Source organism: Acanthaster planci, linkage group LG07 (assembly GCF_054643075.1).
Source record: "Acanthaster planci isolate LZ-2023a linkage group LG07, COTS_SCS, whole genome shotgun sequence".
Taxonomy (NCBI): Eukaryota; Metazoa; Echinodermata; class Asteroidea; order Valvatida; family Acanthasteridae; genus Acanthaster; species Acanthaster planci.
In genome coordinates, this window is record NC_141783.1 from 5100928 (window position 1) to 5117670 (window position 16743).

General features: G+C 38.7%; 1 protein-coding gene across 4 annotated transcripts in view; it reads left to right on the forward strand.

Moving 5' to 3' along the window:
- The window catches only part of LOC147798573 (uncharacterized), a 143997-nt gene that overhangs the window by 35578 nt on the left and 91676 nt on the right, over positions 1 to 16743 (forward strand). The window contains exons 1-3 of one of the 4 annotated variants that reach the window (XM_087138940.1): positions 16 to 136; positions 12236 to 12327; positions 16206 to 16315. In XM_087138940.1, the coding sequence (XP_086995066.1) occupies positions 16265 to 16315 (51 nt within the window). In that variant the 5' untranslated portion in view covers positions 16 to 136; positions 12236 to 12327; positions 16206 to 16264. Of the gene's footprint in view, positions 1 to 15; positions 137 to 11975; positions 11998 to 12235; positions 12328 to 16205; positions 16316 to 16743 lie in introns of those variants that run through there. The other 3 variants (XM_087138941.1, XM_087138942.1, XM_087138939.1) reach the window with 3 other exon arrangements.

Genomic DNA, 16743 nt, shown 5'->3' on the forward strand with positions numbered 1-16743 from the left:
GAGATGGCGCTGTCTTTTCTTTGTTTTTTCTTATGATCCTTTGTGCAAGCACATTTGGCTGACACTTTGATAGTTTACTCGCTATATTCTTCGTGATTTCGTGCTTAGTTTCCAAGACCTGGACCCTAGGACAGAGGTACGTTACAGCTTAGTTATTATAGAATGATTATATAAGCATAACTTAGTGATTTTAGTGAAGTTTCATGTGATTTGATCGGTTATTTCACGACGATATTGTTCACGTCGATCACCTAATATGTACCGTTTATCTACATGCTCACCAGATATGAGTATGTGTGTGTGTGTGTGCATGCCACAAGGCCGCTGCGCTGACCGCTTGAACGTGCACTGTGGAGTTGACCTTTGACCTCTCGCAGTACTCGCTTAGTGTATACACGTATAAAAAGAACTTTGTTTAACCAAGTGAAGTGTAGGAATGCATGTAAAGACTCGCCATTTCTACTCTCATATTGTTATTTCTTTGTTTATTTTTTCACAGTTTTTACGTGAAGCTGTTTGTGAACCTGTTTGTGAACCTAGTGAACTCATCAGCCATAAATGATGCAGCAAGTCAGTTGCAAGAGATTTGAATAAACCAGCATATACATGTATAATTGAGAAAACTGTCACAAATAACTTGAACATGACGGGCACTGGTAAAAATGGTCAGTGCCTTAAAAAAAGACTTAAATGCAATCAAAGCTTACATGACACCTGAACTGTTCAGAGAAGCAGAATTTAGGGAGATTAGGCAGTTTCAAAACAACCTTATAAACTGGGAATTTCAACTTCTGTTGTTTGATGACGATCCAGTGGAATTTTTTAACGTGTACGAACAAAAATTGAATCAAAAGTTAAAACACAGTTGAGGAGATTCAGGAACTTTAACCACTTCGTGCCAGGGCATTTTTCAACGTTGAGGATGCTGGGCCGGCATGACTATCATTTTTTCCGTTTTCAAAGTCCTTCAACAATTCATCATTCCATTTAACAGTCGTTTATAGCCGCACGGAGTAATCTTTAGGCACTACTCTAAGTTGACAGGTGACCTTCATTGACACCCGAATATTTCAGCCAGGCCTGCAGCCTTGTAAACAGAGCCCAGATTGTGCGGTGTTATACAACTGTCTTTTGTTTACGAACCTGGCTCGGTGCACTGCTGACCTCTTTTCAATAGGGACCAGATTAGCATGCAGCGGTGCTATGTGGCTCATCGCTGCGGTGGTGGAGAGCTTTTGTCCCCGGTGGTAATCCGCTTCCTCTAAATGCCCCAAACCCTGGTATACGGTTTCAAAATAACACTTTCAAAATAACACTGGATTATCACCATTTTTGAGAGTGAAAAATGCCGGTAATGCCCAACAGCCTGGTCTTTTGTTTGGAGTACGGTCTTTTGTTACAGGGCCCTGTTTCCTTTGTCCGAGTTCGGAGACCCCGGCCACACATATAAACCATACGGCTCCGATTTCAGAGTTCCTGGCTGGTAGTGGTTAAATTAGAAATGGCTCAAAAAATCAGTTTTAAAAAAGAGAAACTCGGAATTATAGAAGAACAGAAAGTTACGACTAAATGTAAAAATACTACAGTGCTAAACGGACAAGATGTGAAACAGGCGTTGAAAAATCAACAAGAAGAAATCGTAGAAAAGATTGAAAAGTATATATGGGGGGCTCTGGGTGGATTATTGATAAAATTTTTTTCTTTTTATATAAACATCAGCAAGTACCAAGCCTTTGGGGGCAGTTCTTATATCGATTTACCACCACTTTAAAAAATAAGAAAGCAATCATTAACATGAAAAATGGACATTAAGAGTGCATTAGATGGTGTCTTGGAGCAGCCTTAGAAATTTATAAGGACAGGGTGAAAGACAACATTGAAAATAACCCGAGTTATAAAATCAACAGAGAAAGAACATGCACTTACAGTAAAGAGGATGGTCTAGACTTTACCAAAATTGATTTTCCCACTCCAATTGAACAAGTATCGCTCATCGAAAGACAAAACAACTTGGCAATCAATGTTCATGTATATTGGCAATCAATGTTCATGTATATGGGTATTTAGAAGAGGAATATATTTTTCCACTCTCTGTTTCTAAAAATAACCTAAAAGCTGAACTAATCCAAAACTACTGTTATTTAGCCATGGGGAGAGATATCACTACTGTTGGATCAAAGATTTTTCTCGGTTGCTTTTAACAACAAAACACACGGAGAAGATATATTTTTGTGACAGCTGTTTAACACATTTACTCAGATGACAAATTAAACAAACACAAGCAATACTACCACAGAACTGATGCTCCAGTGACTAAAGCAATTTTACCTGGAAGAAACAATAATATACACAAGTTTAAAAACGTAAAAAACATGCAAGACGTGCCCTTTGTCATATATGCTGACTTTGAATCGATATTGGAAAAGACAAACAAAGCGAGACCTCAAAAGCCCGTAGCCAGCGGATCTGTGAAAAATCCATTTACCCCAATGACCAAGACGTCTGCCAATGCTTAGAACGAAGGCTTAGAGTGCAGTGAGAAAATCAATGAATTTGAAAAAGTTAGAGATCACTGTCACGTAACAGGTAAGTTTAGAGGAATGGCACACTATCGTTGCAATTTAAATTACAAGTCAAAGCCAGAGAAACGCCCATTCCGGTCATATTTCATAACTTGAAAATTTTGATGCGCACATTATTAAGTAGGAATTGCAGGAACAAGCACTAGAGAACATGAAACTGTCTTGCATCCCCAATCACTTCAAGAAATATATTAGTTTTTCATTGGGTAATTTGAGCTTTATAGACTCTTTTAATTTTATGGCATTGTCCATCAACAATCTTGTCAAAACATGCCCTGAAGAATTGTTCTCTTTCTCGAGCATCGTTAAAAAGATGAGCAAAGGGATTTACTATTACAGAAACACATTTATCTGTGTGAATATATGGATTCCTTCGACAAGTTTAATGAAACGCAACTGCCACCTATCGAACAGTTTTACAGCAGGTAAATCTGGAAGGCATTACCCCGGAAGATTATTAAAGATCCACATTAGTGCGGAAAACTTTCAAAGTTAAAAACTTGGGTGAATATCATGAACTATACGTCATGACTGACACGCTTTTACTAGCTGGTGTTTTGAAAACTTGAGGTATGTGTGTAAACTCAACTATGGTTTAGATCCAGCCAAGTACTATACGGCTCCAGGTCTCTCTTGAGACGCTTTACTGAAAGACACAAGAATTGAATTGGAGTAACTAACAGATGCACAAATATTTTTTTTTGAAAGTGCAAATGCAGTATTGGTAGATATAAGTTCATAAGCCAACAATCAATACCTATCAGACTATGATCCTAAAAAAAAACTTTTTCGTACATCATGTGTCTAGATGCCAACAATTCGTACAGTTGGGCCATGAGTAAACCCTTACCCTTTAGAGATTTTAAGTGGTTGTTTCCAGCTGCAGTAGAAAAATTAACAAACAAATTCGTATCTAAATTAGACCCAGATTCCAAAATTGGATTCATACTGAAAGTCAACTTGGATTACCCCGAAGAACTTTACAATGTTCACAACGAGTACCCACTAGGGCCAGAAAATATACCAGTAATTATATTGCGCTATCTGTTTTCAAAGTATCCAAACGGAATACTGGATGAAAACAAGAACATATGTTTTCCCAAATTAAACAAGCTAACCACGTACAGTAAATCCAAAATGTAATTACGCGTTTATACATTACCGTACTTTACAATTATACTTACACTTGGGTTTAAAACTAAAGTACACTGAGTATTGGAATTTAAACAAAAAACTTGGATGAAACCGTACATCAATAAAAATATGCAATTGAGAACCCAAAGTTTCCAGTGATTTGGAGGGAAATTTCTTTAAGAGCATGAATAATTTTGTCTTTGGTAACACGATTAAAAACGTTAGAAATAGAACTCGGGGTTATTTACTCAGAGACAAAGTAGACACTGAGCAAGTTTAAAAAGCTGATGAGGAATCCCAACTATAAATCAATCAGTGTTTTTCCCAAGTGTAACTTGTGTTTTGTCGAAATGCACAAAACCAAAACGTTCCTTAATAAGCCCATATACTGTGATGTGAGTAATTTTGAGTCGAGTAAACTTTTTATGTATTGGATTTATTACATGCATCTAAAGCGAGAGTACAGTAATAGAATAAACATGTTGTACTCCTATACAGATAGTTTGCTCTTCTCCATACATACCAATGATGTGTACAGAGACCTAGCCGCTATTGTGACTTTTCAAGCTGTTACCCCAATTACCCGTAATACAACACTCCAAACAAAAAAGTAATCAACAAAATGAGAGACAAATTTGGAGGCAAAGTTATCAGCGAATGCATATGTATCAGGCCAAAATTATATTCAATTCCAAGAGAAGACGACAAAAAAGCTGAAAAAAGCCAACGGTGTCACTAAAGGGGTCAAAAACAAACACATGAGACACAAACATTATTGAGACTGTCTGTTTAAACAAGAAAACACATATTTTTATCGGTAAATCAGATCCAAAAACCATGCTTTATACACGGTGTTGCAAAACAAATTATCAATCTCACGTTTAGAGACGAAGAGATTTGTGCAACTAGATGGTATAGAAACTTTAGCCTACTGTCACTATATTAACCACTTGCTGCTGGGTGGTTTGAAAAATGCAGTGCACATAATCAGGCTTTTTCAAGATTTTCAGTCTTCAAAAATTCATCATTTCAATTAATGGACATTTACATCCACACGAATGACTGTCTGGTGGCCAATCTACTCTAGTCTGACATACAAAGTCTATTGACGCCCAAGTATTTAAGACAGGCCTGCCGACTAGTAAAAAGAGCCCAGATTGTGCGGTGTTATGTAACTTTCTTTTGTTCACGAACCTGGCACAGTGCGCTGCTGACCTCTTTTCAATAGGGGCCAGATAGTGTGAAGTGGTGCTGTGTGGCTCATCACGGTGGCGGTGAAGCGCTTTTGTCCCCTGTTTTGTCCTCTGCTTGCACTAAATGTCCTGAACCATGGTATACTGTTTCAAAACAAGGCTGAATTATCTCCACTTTTGAGAATGAAAACACGTCCAGCAGCCTGGTCTTTTGTTTCGAATACGGTCTTTTAATACAAGGCCCAGTTCCCTTTGTCCAATGTCGGAGACGCCAGCCATGCGTATAAACACACGGTGCCCGGAGCCAGTGCAACTGGCAACTGTTTCATTCGATCTAGCTTGATCGTTTCCAGGGGAACCGCATTTAGGCCTTGCTTATTTCGTATCAACCGGGTTTTTTCTTGATTTAAAGCCTCAATGACTTGAGTCAAACTTGTAACCCATTTCACGTTTTGCTCACTTGGATTTAACATTTCTTTTGCGTACTGACAACCAAATGATCTTTCGGCTAAAGTCCTGTTATTCTACAATCCCTTGCGATTGATGAACCCCCGGTTCACCTATGAGCACTTGGACACCCTTGTTTATGAATGTTTTTTTAAACTCACCTTTAAATTCCGAACCAGAATCTACGTTAAGCATTTGAGGCCAAGTCAAAGGAGACCTGTGGTAAACTCGTTTTACAGGGTCTGTCACTTGTTCAGCCTTTTTGCTTGTCAAAGGTTCTGCTTCTTTGTATCTACATGTAGAAGCAACTTCTGGGTATATACCCTGAAGCAGGTGGATAAATTTACCAAATAGCTTGTTTCACCAACCAGGCTCTTACTGTGCTTTTATCGATACTGGTTTTTCATGTAAAAGTCTCACAGCTCCCTCTCCTTTCCAATAACCTCTACATCGGTAATAAACCTCTGAGCTTTGCAGTGGTAACGCTTGGTGCCCTATGAGTTTCACTCATCTTTTAAAAAAGAAAAAAAAGGTTAAATAACCTACTTTTTACCAGTATCCATAAACCAAATAACCCACAAGGATGCTTTCACCCAAGACAAACATGAGTTCTCTTTCTTGTTGATCAACGCTGGGTGTGTAAAATCACTCAACGTGGGCTCTGGTGGCAACCAGACAGTAAGTAGTTTCCCCCGGTTATTATGCTGTACACCATCAAAACCTCATCCACACTCTGAAGCTTTTTCATTGTGAATTCGCTCATTAAAAAAATCTAAAAAGTCAGGAACGATTTTCCATCCACTGTTCTTTTGCTTGGGCCAGTTGTTCCAAGGCCAAGTCGAGTCTCTTATGTTCTTCATAGACCTTTTGACTCTGAGTGATTTAAAAGGCTGCTAAACAAAAAATTACACCCCGTGAACACCAATTAAATAGCACTCGCCATAGTTTGTGATTTGGTTTCTTGTTTTAATCCTAACCATGCAAAAACGCTAACACAAAACTAAACCAAATTTTTTTATGCTTGCTTATAAGCAAAACGCAAACATCTACAAACATGAATTATGGTAGGAAGCTCAACCCAAACCATCATATGAAAGTTCCCAGAGCCATTAAAGGCAAAAGGCATGAAGTGGTCATTACTCACATCCTGAGCACCATCGCCACAGGTCAAAAACTAATCGTTAAGCTTCCCTCCCTTAGGCATTGACGACATCATCGTGCCAAGAACGTTTAAACTCTCTTTTAAACTTGAGCTACACGGAGGATCAGATGACAATCGGACTGTTTACAACAATCTGGCTCATAACCTGATCAAAGAGATCAATGTCAATCTACAGGGAAATGCCATCATAAGCTATGGAAACACAGACATCATTCACAATTTAAAAGACAATTGGCTGCCCTCTACACAGACTTACTTTGGACTCGAAAGAGAAAACGTATCTAAACTCTTGGAGCAGGGGACGCCAGTGACCAAGCAAACAATGGAAAAGACAAAGCCATCACAGACGCCTTTGCAAATCGAAACGTGATACCGTTAGATATTCAAATGTTAACCGACCACATGCCTTGTTTTCCTTCAACTCTAAAGCAACCTTTGACTTATGTGCTCACTTTTAGCGATCATGATAAAGTAGTCAAGTCAACAGACACCTCTGCTCAATACTCAGTCTCGGACATATCCCTTGAATATGAAGCTGTGAGTATTTTCAAGATGTATTGAAAATACATACCCGCTGCTTCATTTGACTCGGACCGACTAGCCGACCCCAGCAAGCTCGGTGGTCGAGTGGTTAAGACATCTGCACTAGTAAGCAGGAGGTCGTAGGTTCGAGTCCCACCCGAGTAAGCTTGTGATGTTTTTTCGCAAGTTCTCGGACAAGCACTGAGCATACAGTGCTTATTAATATACGTTGGGTACGGGCAAACCGTTATATATAAGCTGTGAGTAATCGTGAGCTCACCCAAACACTTGACAATAAACATCGAAGCCCAGTGCACTACCTGATTTATCACATGTTTAACATAGAAACCTGGGCAGTCAACAAGTTGGACACCCTCTAGAATGTCGTTATAGACCATCTCATTAGGAGCTTGAAAGGTATTTTGATTTGTTTAAAGATCCCGCTGTCAAAACCCTAAGAGATTTTATAATCCCACATGACCAAGACGCTTGTAACAATAGAAGGCACAGCCAACCATGTACAAATATCAATACTGGAATGAGGCAAGCAAGTTTTTTGGAGACTCTGACACAGAATTTGTTAGGGTGTAGCTAAGGATCTCGATTTGGCGGGTGTCGATATGGCCGATTACTTCAAAGAAAAGTGCGGCTCAATTTTAGAAGCACCGATGACAACATGGGTCATGGCCGTGGTTGCAGAATCGGTACTTCGGTGGCATCATGGTACAGATGGCTCGAGAAGCTGATACTGCTGGCACACTTATGATGTATGTGTTTTTAATCGTGGACGCGCAGCTTACTATCAAAGACGGAAATTTCAAATCATTTAACCATTAATGTTTTAGTCATTTAAAAAGTTGAGTCAGTGAATTTTATCATACCTACCCACAGAAAGCAAGGTAAGCACTAAGATTTGGAGTGCAAAGAGATTTTATACAGCACATTTCCACTTGAATTGGAAAAAGGGGGGGAACTTGATCTGGCATGTTTGTGTGATCATTATCTTACCGCAGCAAAACCGCAAGTTGCATTCCCACTTACGCTTGATCCAGCTTTTTGGGCGGAAATGTCGAGCCTGCGAGGTCACTGAGTTTGGTATTGCGCATGTGATAGCTTGCTAAGCGCGCTCTTTGGCAGTGTTGCATGCTGGGGCGGCATGCGTGTGACCCTTGCAGTGTTTTGAACTTTTGAGTGTGGAGCTCTACTGACATGACGACCTTAAATCAGACCGAATGTTCAGCCTAGTACGTTATCTCTTCAAACTTTGCTTCCTTTTTGATACTCTGTTGCACGCTGCAGGCTGTACGCAAACATGTAATTAGTTTTTGATGGAAAGCAAGTGAAATTACACAAACGAATAAGGTTAAGAAATGGATGAATGCACAACAAAAATTGTGAAAGGGCTAGGTAACATCGCGGCATCAATGCATCGCACATGTGCGGTGACACATTTTGCTAGCCCGTAGTTCAGCAGTTGTTTATTGTGCATGCTGTGCATGTTAAAAATTTCACATGAACTACATGCCAAAAACCATATTTCTTTGTTAATCAGACCGCAAAAGTTTCACACCACTCATGCACGGACGGATGTTGACAGGTCAAATTGCGGCCAGATCAGATCGACCTTTTGCATTCCCATCTGATCGTGATCTGCCGATTGCAGGATCTGATCCACCAGTTGGGGGATCTGTATCCTACTCCAGAGGAGGATCCTGATCCACCTTATAATGGTTAGCATTCCCACTGCAAACAATTGCTGGATCTGATCCACCAATTGGGGGATCTGATCCAGCAATTTGGCAAAAGGTGGATCAGATCCCCCAATTGGTGGATCAATTGGGAACGCGGTTTTAAGCACAAACTTATTGACCCTTTTTTTATAAACACAAACAAAACGGAACAAAACAAACAACAATTGTGAACGCCTTAATCATTGCAAAAACAAACTTGGGTTACAAACTGAACAAAGCGAGGGTGGCTTCTGGAGAGCCTTGAAGTAATCGTGATCATATGTCCCACACTGTTTAAAAACAAAATTTATCTCGAGAGACGCTGGGTGTTTACCGACCCTGGGGTTTATTTATGCAACATTGGCCGAGAGAAATTAGAGTTAAACGAAACGAATGACTTGTTGTAAGAAATTTTTGATGGAACTGAGACACTATTATCTGACTGTAATCCTCTTTGACTCTTTTGACCAAGCTTTAGACGAGAACAGCGTGGTTCCTGATGAGAAATGCAGTTGGTTGAAACGACATTTGAGAGACATGAAGTTGACTAAGTTGGTATTAAAAACTAATCCTCTGGTGTCTTGATGTTTGTGTGATTAACTATTAAACTTGTAAGAAAGTTACAAGTTAAGTAATTGATAGCAATGCTGTAAATTTGTTAGCTTTTGTTGACCTTTATTCAGAATTTCTTGTAACACGTTATTACAAGAAATTTAAAACTAGCTGTTAAGTAAATGATAACAATGTTGCAATATGTTCAACTAGTTATCAAGGTAGTTATTACACTCAACTTAACATATTATACCTATGAATACCTACGTTTTGTGATCAAATTAGAAATTTTGTGCCGGAAAATGTTATTATATAAAATGGAAAACCTCAAAACAATGTTAACCACTTCATGCCGGGGCATTTTTCAACATTGATGATGCTGGGCCGGCATGACTATCATTTTTTCCGTTTTCAAAATCCTTCAAAAATTCATCATTCCATTTGATGGTCGTTTATAGCCCCACGAAGTAATCTTTAGGCACTATTCTAAATTGACAGGTGACCTTCATTGACGCCCGAGTATTTCAGCCAGGCCTGCAGCCTTGTAAACAGAGCCCAGATTGTGCGGTGTTATACAACTGTCTTTTGTTCACGAACCTGGCTCAGTGCACTGCTGACCTCTTTTCAATAGGGGCCAGATTAGCGTGTAGCGGTGCTGTGTGGCTCATCGCTGCGGTGGTGGAGCGCTTTTGTCCCCGGTGGTAATCTGCTTGCTCTCAATGCCCCAAACCCTGGTATACGGTTTCAAAACAATGCTGGATTATCACCACTTTTGAGCGTGAAAAATGCCGGTAATGCCCAGCAGCGTGGTCTCTTGTTCGGAGTAGGTCTTTTGTTACAGGGCCCTGTTTCCTTTGTCCGAGTTCGGAGACCCCGGCCACGCATATAAACCATATGGCTCCGATTTCGGAGTCCCCGGCAGGTAGTGGTTAACTAGTAAATCTTGAACCCAAAGTGGGGCTGTATCCTAGAATAATGTATGTTTTGGAGCCGTGTCTGAAACAGAATAAGGAACAAGCTATGTTTCTTATTAGCTATGTATGAAGCTTTTGCACAGAGAAAAATATCTTAATGCAAATTTATTAATTTTAACAACAGCCAGCAATGAGCAGATTTCCAGGTAAGGTGAGGTATCATGAACACTCTTTCAAATTGCAGGAATTTACAAAACAAGAATTGCCAAACAAATTGTATGTAACATGTTGCCTATAAAAAGATAATTTATATATTTAAAGTTTTTAAAAATATTGAAAATTACAACAAGAGGTCCGAAGAACATTAGACAAATTGTACAGCTTAAAATCTGAATTTGTGTAAAAAGCTAGGCTATATGTTAATGTTATTGTAAAATGCAAGAAATCAACAGAAAACTGATGTGGACTTCAATTGCCAATACAGTCGAACCTCGTTAATGAGAGCACTGTTAATATGATACAATAAGATTCTACCTATAACAAGGGCATTTTTAAGTCCCAATCCTTATAATGGTTAGCATTCCCACTGATGAGACAAGATTCCTGTTTGAATAAGGTAATTTGACAAGTCCGAAAGACCTCTTATTAGCGAGGTTCAACTGTAGTAGGAGAAAATATAGCAAAATCAACAACTGTTTTTAATCTGAAAGAGAAAAAAAAAACACGGGGTATTTTAAAATCCACAATATACCAAAATATAACACGAAACAAAACAACAAATGCACACCAAATATCAAAACAATAGAAAACTAGTGTATACTCACTGGGTTGCCTACAAAGTGATTTATAAAATCCTGCAGAAAATAATTTCCTAAAAAAGGAGAAAGATTTGCCTTTGCTCATTTCATGTAATAATATGTTTCTGGGCTAAAAGTAATCCCCAAACCTGGTACAAACTGTTGGGGATGCGTAATGTGGACCACTGTTTGCTCGGTTTTCATGATGAGCTGTGTTTATTGAAGATTTTTTTGATGCTTGCTGGCTTAAAATTACCAAAATTTCGAACAAAGGGGAAAGGCAGGAGGTCAGCCTGTCACCTGATAGCTTGCTGCAAAGATCATGTGGTATTTATGGCAGGCTCTTCCATTTTTTTTAATTAGGGGTTTCCAAATTTCTGTGCGTGCCAAAATTACAGACGTTTACCCTAATCCTTTGATAATCATGTTGAGCTTTGTAGACCTTTGGAATTTGGGCCCGCTTTGATCCGTTACTTATCATTATATGAAATCATTGTATATGTAAGTGTACATACTTTTAGTTATGCTGAGATGTAAAATGATTGATCGGTTGCGTTTATTCTGTGTTTGTGTCAGTCATTGGCTGATCAGTCTAGATGCCTTGAATAAGTCTTTTGGGAGTTAAATTTGAATAAAATCTGGGACACTGTTGCTATAACTCGTGATTTGGGGTGAGCTTTTCCTTAGTTACATAAAAGATGCCTTGCCTTAATACACTGTTTTCAATGGATAAGAAGAGCACAGAGGAACCAGTCCATTCCAGAGATGGTGGTCACTATGCAAAAGCTTGCCCCGAATCATGAGGTATAGCAATAGTGTCTTTAGTCTGGGGAATTGATACGTTCATTTGCAATCAGATAACTCAGTGTATGAGATGTTATTCAAATTCAACTCACAAAAGGGTTCTTCTCATTTTCCAAAAAAACTGAGTTAAGCTGTCTGAACTCAGGGTTTTTTAGTACAGGTGATACCATGATTTTAACTTTTTTTAGCAACTGTATTGACATGGGATTTTATTTCTGTTTAGTGCCCAACCACAGCCATGAATGAACTATATGATTAACATATACAACCACAACAATACATGTACATGTAGCAGCTCAATATACTGCTCTGGAAATTTGAGTACAATAAATCATTTATTTTTACCCCATGGTATTAATATGATAATAACCTTTTGACTTGTGTCTTTGCCTATATAGGAAAGCAGTTGGATGGAGTTTGGCATACTAGTGTTGTCATCTTTGGAAGAGAATACTTCTACGGTGGAGGAGGCATAGAAAGCTGTAAACCAGTAAGACCATGTGGTTGAAGATATAAACCCTAACTGCCTGATTTGACTAAAGTTTAACACCAGATTCCGCAAATATTTGATAGTAGTGGGAGAAACAGAATATTTCAAATCTGAATAGTTAGATGTTTAAAAGTGAATATTCAGGGTTGCACATGATGTGGTGGTGCATAGGTCATTTCATTTACATACATATGTACATGTATGGCTATTACAGCATCTGTTATGCTGAAATTAGCAACTGCTGCATTCCAACTCTCTTTCCTGGATGAAATATAGGGTACACAGAGAGGAATACCGGTAGGTTAATGATTCAACAAGTACATATCTCTGCGGTCATCAATATTATAAGTTCTAATTCCCAACAGGGTGCTGGATGATTTCGCTGTCAAAAACAAAAGACAAAACAAAAGTATGCGACTCTTCACCGTTTTCCAAAGCTACAGACTTAATGTAGCTTTGGATACAATATATACGGAGGAGCTAAATATCATTGAAGATAACCTCAAAAAGAACTGGTCAGAAATACACAAACTGTCCGGTGTTGGAAAGAGTTTGGGACTCTGTGAAGTCATGTTTCCTTTCCGATCGGTTAGAGACCTGATGCTAATGTTGCAGGCCTAGGCCCTATTTTGCAATGTGTTTATTGGTAGACAAGTCTGCCTTATTCAAATTTAACTCATGTTTCTGTTATTGCAAGGACAGGCACAGAAACATGGTTCAAGCCAGTAAGTACAGCTCTAAAGTGAATAAGAATGGAAAGAAAATGGGCGCCATTTGAGCAAGTGATACGCCTGCGCAATGCACATTAATGCAAAGGCGCAGGCGCCGTGGCAGGCACATGCACCTGGTGAGCCTGCGCCTAAGCATTACCGTAAACTGCGCAGGCGTATCGCTTGCTCAAATGGTGCCCATGGTAATTACACCTTTTGGGCAGAGTTATCCATCTTGCCCCTTTGGCGCTATCGGTCTTTGCTTTTGACCTTGAATTCTTCTGTTGGTTTCCATCAGCATTGTACTGTGACCTCTAATGAAACACTAACTGTACATTGTAATTTGCCCCATCTTGTTCATGGTACACAACGAACAAGCATTGCTGAGTGAATCAGTTAAATGCATTGTGCTTCAAAGTCTTCAAGCAGTCATTCTACATGTAATAGGTAGTCATACTGAACAAAGTCTGTCTGTTTTTCTGGGCTGAATGCATCAATATCCATGAAAGAAATGTGATTTGGTATGAATTATATATTGAGTGGTTTATTGCGACATCTATCGGTATGTTCATACAATAGAAATCATCTTGGTCTTCATGCTTAAAATGTTACAAGACTTGTAATGCCATTAATTAAAAGGAAATGCAAATTTCCTTCAAACATCATAGAAAGAATTTACATAGAAGTTGATAAAAGAAACTGCATCGTGAGACTAAAAGAAATGATATAAAAAATATAATTGAAAGAGTTAGTGATTAAAAATGTTATTAAAATACTTTTAGAAATGATGGTATTGACGGGTGCCATCAAGCATACTATATCCATTATTCCATTCCATTTGGATTGAATCATTTTCCATCACAGATGACAGTATGTACAGAACGCAGTGATGTAGAGTATGCACGATCTTATGTGTAAAAGGCATTATTGCATGAGCCAAGGCGCACTTACAAGTACCCCATTCATTTGTACGGCATTTACTGGTTCTACGTGTATATGACATCACACTTCAGTACTCTATACAACAAAAGCTGAACTGAAATCCCATACAGGTTGAAAGACTTTCATTGTTATAACAAAGACCCTCCTCCCTGGAAATTGGTCAGGCACCCTGTACTAGCACGACATACATTGTAGCAATAGTCTGGTGGCGTGGCGTGCTTGACCTAAACACTGCTTATTAGGGGGTCTAGAAAAATACACTTTTTTCAAACGTGAGACTTCTTGCCAGCTGCAAAATACCCATAACAATGCCAGCAAGTATGGGTCCTTTAGGCAGTATGGCAATTTTCCTAGGGAAAACTGGATAAATATTTCAAAAAGAGTTTCAAATGTTGCATTGTTCAACAAAAATTGCATGTGATTTTGATTAGTTTTCTTTTATGACAATTCTGTTTTCTTTAAATTTGCTCATTTCAAATATTTTCTTTTCTGACAGACGAGATCTGTCATGATTGTTTCACACACTTGCCAAATTGCTCGTCTGCTCATATAATTTGCAAGCTACTGACACACTGAAGGCTGCTGCACATGCGCGACAGCAGAAACTAAATTTCCATACAGCCTATGGCAGTGAAACATACATGTGTTGTAGATGGCCGCTGGTCAGTCCTTCAGGTTACTGTATATTTCTCCATGATTTTCTCCAGCTCGTCAAAATATCTGTCAACCGTTTCTTTAGAGATGGCTTTGGCTCTCATTAGCTCAAGTGATCAGGGTTTTTACACCTTGATTTCTGGCCAGCATGCCATGAAGTTGCGAAACCACTGCAGTGAGAAGGGCTTATCCACTTTCTTCCTTTTCTCAAGATGAACTGCAAAGTCGGCAGCAAGTGCTGTAACTTTTGTACAGGTATAGCTGTAGGAAAACATCAATTCAATGTGATTGATCAATGTTTGTTCCTCTTCCTAAGAAAACGGGTTCAGGACCGGACCTAGTTGTTTCCAGTAATAATTTTTCCGCTTTACTAGTCGGCATTCCCTGAAGTACAGCCTCATGTGCTTGATCATTGCATTTTTATTCCATCTGGCAGCATATGAGTTTTAAAAACAGTGGACAGCTCAAGTTTATCAGCTTACCCAGTTTGGGGTTAAAAGAGCAAAATAAAACAATATTACCTTGATTTGAACAAGATCATAACATTTTTGTCTCCAATACATGAACTGCTGCCTGCCTTCAGAAGAATAAAACTTGCTCAAGCAGACGATAGTTAAGTTTGTAATATTTGGTAATGGATTTGTGCTTTTGGTTCATTTGGAAATCTGTTAAAAAGTGCATTACTGAAATATCCCCCCCCCAAAAAAAAATTCAAATGATGAATTATTGAGTGTTATTCTCAACATCTTAAAGCCGGAGATAGCGGTGAGTACGAACATCACATCGAGCACACTAATCACAAATGATCTCACACAGTTTCGTGGTAAACGGGAATGAAATTTGGTTTGCAAAAAGACATGACAGCACGATAAAATTCCCAGAATGATTAGGTGGATTCTTCTAGAGCACAAGCCATACTTTCAAAAACATTTGGTTTAAAATTTTTCAAAATGATACTTAATTTTGAAAATGAGGTCAAAGGTCACAGATGTGTGTCAAAGGTCATCCTGAACCTTGATTCTCAAAGCCAAATCTTCACAACATCAATGAAAGAGCATGTTCTTTTGTTTATTTTGATACCAAATTTGCATATATTTGATGAAAAATGAGACAGTTGTTTCATTTTTTTCTAAAAGGTTGAATTTTTAAGTGAAAACTGACCATATTTGTTGATCTCTGCCACAACCACAAGGAAGGGTAGATTCCACTAAAAACTGGCGTTTATTTTTTATTCATTGACATATGTACAAGTACAGCAATTTTATGAAAAACTGAAGATCCAAGGTCAAAAGGCGTGTGGGTCTGACATGGAATGACCCATATGTACATGTAGGTTGGAGAGGGAACAAAATCAACTATGTGCAAACATGAGTCATTCTGAGGTGTTTATTGCATATTTATATATCATTCCAATCATGTTGTATTTTCATTTTCTTTTTCACAAGTACAAATTGTATTGTCATACTTCTGTCTTGGATACTGTCCATTTATTGACCCAGAACGATCATGTGGCAGTGTGATATATCCGCATATACGTGTATCCTACTCACTGTGAGATATCTTTTTCTACAGATAGTGTGTGTATACGCATGCAGGCGAGACAGAAGAGCTGAATACTCCAGCGTCAATAGATGTTGTCTTTCAGATTAGAAAGTAGAAACCAGACAGTCCTCGGTGTGGGTGTAAGTGTAAAATGAAGATATGAAATGTCAAAAAATTTTGAAAACAGTAAAAAATGATACTTATACCGTCCCAGCATCATCAACATTCATAAATGCCCCCGGCGCGATGTGGTTCAGACAAGAGGTTTGACAAAACAATAGTTGACCAGTGTGGTGTGGGATATGACATTTTAAACACCCTCGTGCATGCATGCAAAATGCCCTCGGCTTCACCTTGGGGCACCATGTGTCTCTTGGGTGTTCAAAACGTCATATCGCACACCACATTAGTCAACAACTGTTTAATGTCAAAAGTCGTCCTGCAATGTAATTAGTTAATTTGAGAAACATCATTGTCAGCAAGGGAAATAATTGATTAAATTACCACAATAATATCATTGAGCCTGGGGAGCCCGTGGCATTTTTCAAACAAAGTAATTCATGTGAAA